The sequence below is a fragment of the Bidens hawaiensis genome, unplaced genomic scaffold, assembly GCF_021521415.1.
Source record: "Bidens hawaiensis isolate Kalapana, Puna unplaced genomic scaffold, B.hawaiensis_p1.1 tig00007139_1, whole genome shotgun sequence".
Classification (NCBI taxonomy): Eukaryota; Viridiplantae; Streptophyta; class Magnoliopsida; order Asterales; family Asteraceae; genus Bidens; species Bidens hawaiensis.
Window position 1 is genome coordinate 454,677 of NW_027491492.1, and position 11,146 is coordinate 465,822.

Genomic DNA, 11,146 nt, shown 5'->3' on the forward strand with positions numbered 1-11,146 from the left:
TTTATGCTCTTAGATTATTTAGTACGCTTAATTGCGCTTAAAATATCTCATATTGTATTGTTTTAATTAATTTGAATATTTCATGTGTATAAATGTTTATAACTTGCATTTGATTTGTCATACACAGATAAACATGTCAACAAGGGAGGAAATGATATTTGAAGAATGTGAAAAGGTTCAGTGTTTCATATGTATGGAGTATCCGCACCAAGCGATACTTCTCTTGTGTCCATCGCACGAAAAGGGTTGTCGCCCATACATTTGTGGCACCGGTCCTAGCCATTCACATTGATTCAGCAAATTCAAGATCAGCTCGGAACCAAACATAGTCTGCCCTTTGTGTCGTGGGAAAGTAAGGCATTGGATGGTCGATGCATTGGCTCGATGCTTTTTGAACTATAAACCTCGAGCTTGTGCTCATGAGACTTGCGAGTTCTCTGGGACATATATCGAGATGAAGAGCCATGTGAAAATGGTGCCCTCTAGTGCCGTTGGACCATCAACAGTGGATCTGGTATTAGCGAAAGAAGACTCGTGGGATTTGGAATATTATGCGAGCCAACTTGAATTGAATCGTAACGAACTTGAGAATCCACTTCATCAGTGAATATCAGGTTCACGATGATGTGCTTGTGGAATCTAAAGAACTGTGGTTGGTGTTTATGCTGTTTTTTTTATTAAATAACTTTATGGTTAATTGTTGAATTTGGATGTTTATTGTTGTCTAAGTTTGTCATAAACATTTTAAGATAATGCATTGATTTCGTCTCTAAAAATTCATTACACATATAATTTTTTGGTTTTTTATTTTTCTTTGGTATCCTAATTATGGTTAATTGTTGAATTTGGATGTTTATTGTTGTCTAAGTTTGTCATAAACATTTTAAGATAATGCATTGATTTCGCCTCTAAAAATTCATTACACATATATTTTTTTTTGGTTTTTTAGTTTTTTTTTTGTTATCCTAAATATTGATTAGTATTATATGGAATTGATTTTTTTTGCATTTATGATCCAAAATTATGATAAATTAAATACATTAGATCCATATTTATTCCTATTAGAGATATAATCCAAAGACTCGTTGGGTTGGATGGTGCTTGAAACGTATATGAGGAATTTGTAACCTTGTTGACAAACTTTATAAGCTCGCAAGTTGAATGGTGTGGTGAACTGGTAAATTATTTGTCAAGGCATTCCTAGCCATCGAGAATGACAAACACAAAAAGGTGGGAAGTTTGATGAGATTTTCTTATCCGATGAATTGGTGTTATATATGTTATTAGACTAATAATGTTGTATCACAAAATAATAGCTTGATTCACAAGAAACTTTTATCCCTAATAGTGTTATACATGTTCCTCTTATATCAGGGTTGATTCAAAATAGTCAATTTAAAATGGATATCTAGAGACGTTTAGTGTAAATGTGTTATGCATTTGATCCGGCTATACATGTAATGATAGTGTTAAAAATACATGAATGTGATTTAAAGTCAATTTAAAGTGTACATTCTTATAATATGAGTGAGTGATGACTTTCTAAAAGAGAACTTCAAAATAATGCATGAATGTGTTATGCATTTGATCCGGCTATACATGTAATGATAGTGTTAAAATTACATTTTACTTAACTTTGTGACCGCGTGCAAAAGTTTTTGTTACATTTATTGAATTTCTTTTATTAGGGGTATTTTTAAGGTAAGAATAAATTTACAAACGAGAATCTCGAATGGGCACATGATTGATCGGGAGTTTTATTCAAAATAAGAATACATATGTAAATACGAATCATTGTAGGGCTTACTAGGGTTTAACTAAATCTTGTTTTTTAGGGTTTCATTGAATCTTCGTTTTAGAATATTGTTAAATTTCCATTATTAGGGTGTCGCTTTGTCTTTGTTATTAAGATTTTTTCCAAATAAGTATAAGTTTGTCCGTGTTGTTGGATAGCGCAATGCCGCAATCTCAACAACATAGGAACTCTTTTAAAGGTGTGTAAAGCTAGTAAAGAAGGCTATGCAATACAATTCCCATAGATTTAAAGAGGCATAATATATACATAGTTGCACTAGAAATTAACATATTCTAAGTTTATAGTTCAACTTGCAATAAGTTCAATTATTTACAAGCAACAATAGAGTAAAGTACTTGAAACGTTTCTATTTGTCACTCATTTTATGTCATGTAACGCATACAATAAGCTTAATAATGTTGAGATTGTTTCGATAACTACCGGCCGTATGTATCAAATTCGTTATTATTTCCATAGTGTGTGACAATACCAAACCCAACAAATCAGTGTGTAAACCACAAAGGGTGAAAACAAGGACTTGTTTAATAAGATTTTCTTTTTTGATTACAAAGCACGGACTGTTGTTCGTTTTGCCTATAGATCCTTGTCTACCATCAATACTTCAATATTAGCGTGCCCTTAATATTTTAGTGCTCTCGCATATCCACACGCCTCTTTATTGGTGGTGTACGCCAGCCAAGCTAGGGTCAGCTCGAACTTGGCTCATTTACAACCAAGTCGGTCTTGAGTGAGCTATCTTCGAGTAAACTTTGAGCTATTTGAACAACCCTAACTCAACATGGTTATTAACTGAAGTCTCGATTCCACCATTTAATTCTTTGTAAGAATGTATTTTACGGTATTGTAATAAGAAATAAGAAACTTAAGAAATGGTATAAAATAATTCAACCCTTTTTCAGTTAATCGATAAGTGGTTCTTATTTATACGCTTGTTTAATTGTATTTAAGTTGTTACAGATTCTAGACTTGACAAGAGTAAATAAACAATTTCGAAAAAATTACAAAAATAATACATACTTCGACATGAACGTTTAGATGTCAATGAGCAGGCATGAACTTTAAGATTTCAGTGAGAATGACAAACGAGTCAAGTTGTTTGTGAGTTATTTGAGCTCGAATCAATAAAATAACTCAAAACGAGCCCAATTTTTTGAGTTTGAGCCTCAAATAAAGTTCGTTCGGTTATCGAGCCCGAACTCATGTTTTATATGGAAAGCTTGTTTAGCCTTGCCGTGACTTAACGAGTGTTATGTATTTTTAAGTTTTATCTCTTTTGGCTTTCTATGTATTAATTCCACAATGCACGACCGAGCTCAAGTCGAGCTTTGACTCGTTGAAGGTACTACACGAGCTTAAACCGAGCTTCAACTTGTTTAGACTTTTTCTCATAATATGTAAAAATAATAAAAATATATATATATATAAACTAATTAATCAATAATAATCGAGTAGAGCCGTGCTTAGACATATTTAAGGTTTTTCTCAAAATCTACAATAGTAACTAAAAAAATCTACAATAATAATAAAAAATATATAAAAAATTAAATAATAGAAATAAAAGAGTAGACTCGTATTTAACTCGTTTAACATATTTCTTACAAAAATACAAAAATAATTAAAAATTCATATAGATTAACTAATAAACAATAAACAAGTCGAGTTAAACCCGAGCTTAACAAAACAACTCACAAGCCAAAATCAAGCTCTAGAAATAACAAAAGAAACTCAAATGAGCTAGGCTCGAAATAAAGCCTAATCGACTCGAAATAAAGCCTAATCGAACTTGGGCTCGACTAAAGTCCTTGACACCCAATCATTTCACCATTTGTTAAAACTTTTCAATTCCAATAACAACCGAACCTTCAATTGATTCAAAACCGATTTAATTTTAAAGATTGAATCTTTTTCACTCCGGACGTGTGTGTGTTTCTGGGCACATATTATTGTTAATATTTAATGCAACCCATGAACAACAACAACCCATAAATAGGTTTTGATTATTATTATTATTAATTTGTTTGGTTTAAAATATTAAAGAGATTGTAAATGGGTGGTGGCACCTTTGCTTCAAATTATGCAAATGTTGGATTTATGGATAGAGAGGTTTTCTTGAATGTATATGATCTCACTTCTTTTAATAATTACAGCATTTGGTTTGGATTTGGTGTTTTTCATACCGGTATTGAAGGTAATTTAATATCTTATTATTTTATTTTATTTTTTTAATAATTTTTGTTGTTTATGTTATATAGATGGGTTCTTTTTGGGTTCTTTGTTGATGGATGCATGTCTAGATTATTAATTTGTAAAGATTTAGGTGTGATCTTTTTCATGCTAAATGACATTTGTTTTGTGAATAAATGAAGAAAGTTCATAGCTTTCTTGGGATTTTGATATATTCTGATTAATTTATTGAATCTTGTTGAGGTTTTTAGTTTATTTTGGTGAAATTGGTATAAAAATTGGCACTTTGTAGGAATTTATCAATCTTTTTTCGCATTTATAATATGCGTTGGAGTTAGGGTTCTTGAGCAATGTTGATGATGTTGATAGATGCATGTCTAGCTTACCTGTGTGCAAATTTAAATATTTGGGTGTGATCTTTTTCATGTTAAATGGCATTTATTCTGTAAAAAAATGTGAAGAAATTGGCAAATTGCATATGTTTCTTAGGATTGCGATAAATTCAGATCATTTATTTGAATCTTGGTGATCTTGATGAGGCTTATTAAATTGATTTTGGACATGATGGTTAATGTGCTTTGGTAGAATTGGTATAAAACTGTCACTTTGTATGAATTTATCAATCTTGAAAGATTTGGATGTGATCTTTTTCATGCTAAATGACATTTATTCTGTTAGGAAATGAAGAAATTGCATGTTTTTCATTTTCTTGTGATTTTGCTAAATTCGGATCATATATTTGAATTTGATGAGGTTGATGAAATTGGTATAAAAGTTGTCACTTTGTGGAATTTATCAATCTTTTTCAATTTTTATGGTTTGTTCAACTTCGATTTTCTTTAATTTTCTTGTTTTTTGGTCGTACTGATGTTTTAATAATACGGTTGATGGAAACTTGTTGCAGTGTACGGTATGGAATACGGGTTTGGGGCTCACGACTACTCGATTAGTGGAGTGTTTGAAGTTGAACCAAGAAGTTGCCCTGGTTTTATTTACAGATGTTCAATTTCACTCGGGCATATAGATATGTCGGCTTCTGAGTTTAGAGAATTTATAGAGACCATGGCTTCTGAATATCATGGTAACACATATCACCTAATTTGTAAAAACTGCAACCATTTTACAGATGATATTTCTCATAGGCTACATTGCAAAAGGATTCCCGGGTGGGTGAACCGATTGGCAAAGTTTGGTATGTATTAAACCGTTGGATTTTTCTTTATCTCGAACGCGTCAAATCAAAACATTGGTTTAATGCATAAAAGGGCAATTTTGTCATTTCAGGTGCTCTCTTCAGTTGTCTACTTCCTGATAGCCTTGAATCAACTACCATTAAACATATGCCAGAGTATTATCATGCATATGGTATGTGTTTAAAGTCCCTTTGATTTTTAAGGTTAAATATTATATAAAGTTGTGTTTTTTGATTAACCCTTTTGACTTCTTAAGTCAAACATTGTATAAAGTAGTGTTTTTGATGATATTACAGAAGATGAGATGAGTGATTCAGGGTCGAATTCGAGCAGTCGAGAAGGATTGGAACATGAAGTGGTTGACCATAAAGTCTTGATTTCACCGACACGCACAGCTGAAATTGCTTTGATTAGAGAAATTGCGAGGTGAATATTAAAAAACGTGTGTGATTTTGGTGTACATTCGGTTAAATGCATCTTTGAGATCACAAGATCTTGAAACCAGGCGTGTTTATTGTCATCCGAGAGAAGCTTAACAGTTGTGCATGACTGATGAAACATGCCCTCAAACACACTTGTGTTTCTCTGGTTTTGATTTTCTTTTGCAGTCTTGGTACCTTTACTTTAAGATGTTATGTAATTATTGTGTCATGTACATGCAAGTAATGTTCTATATTATAGTCATTGTAATAAAATATAATGAATGTTTTTTTTTTCTCGATAAATAAGTCGATTTGGCTCGTGTTTTTATCTTAAATGCGTCAAATTAGGTTGTTCGCTTTGTTGCTTCTTGCGTTGCTTTGAATCTTTCTTGTTTTATATCTTGTGGGTTGTGTGAACGATTTGACAATACGCACTTACCTATTAAACCCTTTCATTTCAATTAAAATATGTAAATGTTTTTCAATAAAAATTGTTAATAGTAATTGTTCAAGATGTTAATATTAATAAACTTTCGATCAATAAACATCTTATTATCACAATTTTTACACTGTCCACTACACACACTATAACCACTATGAGTGGTGTCCAAATCGGTTAACTAGTTTTTTTAGTATTGGTTATTAATCATACTGGTTATTGGTCAACACAGTTAAAACCGGTTTCGTATCTCGAAAACCTTAACCTATCAATAGGTTAGGTTATAACTGAAACTAGTTAACCGGTAAAAACAATAAAGAAGAACGGAATTTTAATTAAAAATAAACAAAAAACTGGTTTAATAAACCGATTTTTAACTAGTTCGATGCTTAATGCTTGAAACCATTTAATAATCGCCGGTTATAATCATGTTGAGACCGGTTTTTTATAATGGTACACCACCATTGATCATTTAATATACCCATTTAATTAATATTTTAACGCCCTGCTTGCGGTGCGCGCATATAATGTATATATGTGTAAACCCTCGGGTGGGCAAAAGTAAAATTGCACTAATTTTGACGTTATTTTACTAATCTCGTGAAAATAACGTTAAAAGTGGCGGAAGGTTAATCATGCATCATGTGGTGGCGTTGATAGCCGAAAGACAAGGGCACATGCACCGATCAGCCGGTGTCCCGATGATTGAGTGCTATGTGCCTTATGTCCAAGGCTTGATGCAAAACTACTATCGAGCCGGGGGTCTCACCGGAAGCAGCCTCTCTATCCCTATGGGATAGAGGTAAGGCTGTCTACATCTTACCCTCCTCAGACCCTACCATAGCATTGCTATTGGTGGGATATACTGAGTACGATGATGATGATGATGATGATTTAATTAATATTTTAAAGTGTTAGAAAATTGTTAGTTAAAAAAAAGGACCATACCTCACTTGTGGTATAGATAGGAAGATTAGAGTTTTCAGTAAAGTCCCAAGTTCGATCCTTATTTCTATCATTTTGGGTGGATATTGACAATTAAATATTCCGAGTTCTGCTAATGTGATGGCACAACGACTGGCAAGTGGCAACCTGTGATATGGGTTCTGGGGAAACATCCAAGCCAAATTCTGAAGCCCGCGGTAGACTCAGGTAAGACAACATAGTACGACTAGAGTTGGACAACGGTTTCTCCAATTTAAAAAGCGCTATTTTTTAAACACAAAAAAGAAAATTATTGCTAAAAAACAAAAGGTTAAAAAAAGGCCACTATAATAATAATAATAATAATAATAATAATAATAATAATAATAATAAAATCCAACATGTAATTACGCATCACTGGTGCCCTAATCAAAGTTGCACACATCTTCCGTCTTCACACCAAATTCTTCCAATCGGCTAATGGAAATCACGGCTAACGGCGGCGACAAGATTACGACGGCAACCACCAGCAATGGCACCGCCACCGCCACCGCCGTGGTGGACAAAGGCGTTGATTTCGCAAACTATTTCTGCACGTACGCCTTTCTTTACCACCAGAAGGAGATGCTTTCTGATCGTGTTCGTATGAACGCTTATTACAACTCCGTCTTCAAGAACAAACACCACTTCATCGGAAAAGTACGTTCTTTTTTATTTACTCCTGTTAGGGTTTATAGTTATTATTATTATTATTATGTGATTTATCATTTTTTTAGTTTGTTAGTTAGTTAGTTATTATTCTGTTTTAAGTTTGTTTGTTTGTCTGTTTGTTTGTTAGTTATCATTGTGTCTCTGGCTTAAACATTAGGATAGTTATTAATATATACCATTATCATTTTTATTACGGTTGTAAACGAACCAAACCAAACCGAACCGAACCGTACAAGGCCTCGTTCAAGCTCTTTCATAACTTGCTCATGTTTGTCCGATACTATTATTTGATTTATCATTTATATCTATAAGTTTGTTAGTTAGTTATTGCTCTGTTTCAAGTTTGTTAGTTTGTTATTATTCTGTTTTAAGTTTGTTAGTTTGTTAATATTATGTTTTAAGTTTGTTTGTTATTATTGTGTAATGTGTGTCTAGCTGCCTTGTTCATGTTCGTTTTAAGCTTTTATTGGACAAGCGAACGGTTCACGAACATCAGACTGAACAAAATTTATTGTTTGTGCTTGTTTGTTAGGAAAAGAACTTGTTTGTGCTATAATATATCTAAAAGTTTGTTTGTTAGTTATTATTTTGTTTTAAGTTTGTTTCTTTGTTTTAAGTTTGTTTGAACATTAGGATAGTTAATAATGTTTTATCATCATCATTTTCAATGGCTGTAAACGAACCGAACAAGGGCTTGTTCATGTTCTTTCGGTAAGCTTTTTATTTGACAAGCAAGTGAAGTTTCTTGTTTGTGCTTGTTTCGAACACAAATCAACATAAATATGCTAATTTGCATATAAATTAATCACGTAGTACTCAATATATAATTTTGCTGAAATCTATATGATACGATTCGAGAAGTCATTTAAGTATATTAAAACTTTTAATGAACAAACAAACTTTAATGGACATAAACGGACGTGAAGGAACACATTATTGACCGTTTACGAACAGATGGAAGAAACATGGCCTCTGTATGTGTTCATTCATTTAGTTAATCGAACGGAATTCCTTGTTCATGTTTGTTCATTTACTAAACGAACGAACATTAACGAACTTCCAACCAAACAGTTCGCAGAACATGTGGTTTGTTTACAGCCTAATTTTCAGTGTAATCCCTTTTTATAAAGAGATCTTGTTTTCAGTTATTTTATTGAAAGGAAATATTATTCATCAACATCCAATTTGTTTTAGACAATTCTTTGATTTTTTAGTGTAACGTGTTTTATGTAAACTCAAAACCATTTTTATTGTGTAGCATTTGGGTAACAATGAATTTGAATTTGTGTTGTAATTTTGTAACTGTGACTAAATTGTTGATTATTCCATGGAAAAGACCGTTCTGGATGTAGGAACCGGTAGTGGCATTTTAGCAATTTGGTCAGCTCAGGCAGGGGCAAAGAAGGTATATGCAGTGGAAGCTACTAAAATGGCTGAACACGCACGCGAGCTCGTTAAAGCAAATAACCTTCAGGATATTGTTGAAGTAATCGAGGGCTCAATTGAAGACATAGCCTTGCCTGAGAAAGGTCATCTTGTTACAACTTTTTATTAATTTCCTCTTTTCAATATTATCTTTTGTTTTTCTCACATTTAAAACTAATTAACAGTTGACGTAATCATCTCTGAGTGGATGGGATATTTTCTTCTGCGTGAATCCATGTTTGATTCTGTAATATGTGCGCGCGACCGTTGGCTGAAACCAACTGGAGTTATGTAAGTTATTTCACAAATGAATAATATGGACTTCTTTTTTTATGCACAAGTTTATATATTTATCATTTGTGTAGGTACCCGAGCCATGCTCGCATGTGGTTAGCACCGATCAGATCAGAAATATCGGAACAGAAAATGGATGACTATGAAGGATGTATGGATGATTGGCACGGTTTTGTTACAGATACTAAAACTTACTATGGCGTGGATATGAGTGTTTTAACTAAACCGTTTTCCGAAGAGCAAAAGAAATACTACTTGCAGGTTGGAACACTTGTAATCCGCTAAACTAAATAATATATCATTATTTTGTAACAAGCTAATAATTTATTTGATATTATCGTGTAGAATTCTTTGTGGATCAGCCTGGATCCAAATCAAGTAATTGGAACAGCTACTGTTTTAAAGGAGATTGATTGTTTAACAGTTACTGTTGATGATATTCTCAAAGTTGAAGCTAGCATATCATCAACAATTACCAAAGAGGACACGTGGCTGTGCGGGTTTGGCGGTTGGTTTGATGTCCAATTTAATGTGAGTTGTTATTATTATTATTATTATTATTATTTATTTATTTCTTTACTAGTTCTCAATGAGTATTGAAGCTTAGCTGAATTAATTTTTGTTATATTTTTTTTTAAATTATTATAGGGAAGGAAGGAGGATCCTGCTGAGTGTGAGGTCGAGTTGACAACGGCTCCCAGCATAATCGATGGCACACATTGGGGCCAACAGGTTAGTAATAATATTAATAAGTTAATAACAAAATATGATTTATGCTTGCGTTGATGTTTCTATCTAATTTTCTTGTTAAAGTTTGTACATTTAATATTATTATCTTTTTGCACTCGTTGCAGGCGTTTCTTTTGCATACATCTACTCGTATAAACAAAGATGACAAGATCTTTGTTAATTTTTCAATGAGCCGATCTGAACAAAATCATCGATTAATGAACGTTGATCTCGGGTATGAGATAAAGTTGTCGTCTGGTACGATGCTGCCACCTGTCAGAAACAAGTTCTATATTGAATGAAGCTACACTAACAAGAGGACTAGACTACCATTATTAAACATTTCAAAGGTAAGCTATGAGGTTATGAGATTATAGAGTGACAATGTTTTATGTCGAGACATTTGCAGAAAAAAAATTGCAGCGTTTTCCCACTGTGCTGCGATTTTTTCAGTTTTGTATGGTTTCTGGTTTATTTGTTGATCTTTTGCTTTATGTAAAAACCAGAATTAGTTGGAAATCTTGAATGTTATATACATTTAAGAAAGCAGTTACTGCAATATTGTATTGTAACTTGGCATAGTAACATGCATATGCTTTTGATTACATTTGAAGCTGCTTGAAGAATACTGCATTTACATCTCTTTTATTCGTTTGAAAGTCAACCCCCCCCCCCCCCCCCTTCTCCAAGTCTTTAGGCTGAAGCAAAGGTATGCTAAAATGAGCTCTTATATAAGTCTTGAAGCACCGAAGATTCAATTCACAAACTCTTCAAGATTCTTATTTTTGAGAATGCATAGATCGTCATCAGCGACCATGTTTCGGTCTGATGAGTATTTCCTCAACCTCTCGCCGCCAACGAAGGCTGCTCAACCGCTAGACGATAGCTTGCCGGTTTATGATCCCGTTCTGAAGAAGGAACACTGCAAGTCATCTGGTGTAACATCCTAAAATTTTTATATGATAAATAAAAGAAAGTTATGTTTAGTAATTTCACGTTTTAGTTATTT

General features: G+C 33.0%; 2 protein-coding genes across 2 annotated transcripts; both read left to right on the forward strand.

Moving 5' to 3' along the window:
* Positions 1–3,801: 3,801 nt before the first annotated feature.
* Positions 3,802–5,938, forward strand: LOC143634625 (deSI-like protein At4g17486). The gene is made up of 4 exons (XM_077102654.1): positions 3,802–4,004; positions 4,905–5,192; positions 5,285–5,365; positions 5,490–5,938. The coding sequence occupies exons 1-4, from the start codon at positions 3,863–3,865 to the stop codon at positions 5,621–5,623; spliced, it is 645 nt and encodes a 214-aa protein (XP_076958769.1). The 5' UTR covers positions 3,802–3,862; the 3' UTR covers positions 5,624–5,938.
* Positions 5,939–7,412: 1,474 nt separating this feature from the next.
* Positions 7,413–10,676, forward strand: LOC143634626 (protein arginine N-methyltransferase PRMT10-like). Its single transcript, XM_077102655.1, has 7 exons — positions 7,413–7,677; positions 9,026–9,218; positions 9,300–9,405; positions 9,480–9,669; positions 9,754–9,939; positions 10,057–10,140; positions 10,263–10,676. The coding sequence occupies exons 1-7, from the start codon at positions 7,459–7,461 to the stop codon at positions 10,437–10,439; spliced, it is 1,155 nt and encodes a 384-aa protein (XP_076958770.1). The 5' UTR covers positions 7,413–7,458; the 3' UTR covers positions 10,440–10,676.
* The last annotated feature ends 470 nt before the right edge of the window (positions 10,677–11,146 follow it).

Bases quoted from the DNA above. Each gene is read 5' to 3' on its own strand.
- LOC143634625 (XM_077102654.1), top strand. From the start codon at position 3,863: ATGGGTGGTGGCACCTTTGCTTCAAATTATGCAAATGTTGGATTTATG. The intron at 4,005-4,904 runs GTAATTTAATAT...AACTTGTTGCAG, and splicing joins TTTTCATACCGGTATTGAAG to TGTACGGTATGGAATACGGG. The intron at 5,193-5,284 runs GTATGTATTAAA...TTGTCATTTCAG, and splicing joins GAACCGATTGGCAAAGTTTG to GTGCTCTCTTCAGTTGTCTA.
- LOC143634626 (XM_077102655.1), top strand. From the start codon at position 7,459: ATGGAAATCACGGCTAACGGCGGCGACAAGATTACGACGGCAACCACC. The intron at 7,678-9,025 runs GTACGTTCTTTT...TCCATGGAAAAG, and splicing joins AACACCACTTCATCGGAAAA to ACCGTTCTGGATGTAGGAAC. The intron at 9,940-10,056 runs GTGAGTTGTTAT...AAATTATTATAG, and splicing joins GGTTTGATGTCCAATTTAAT to GGAAGGAAGGAGGATCCTGC.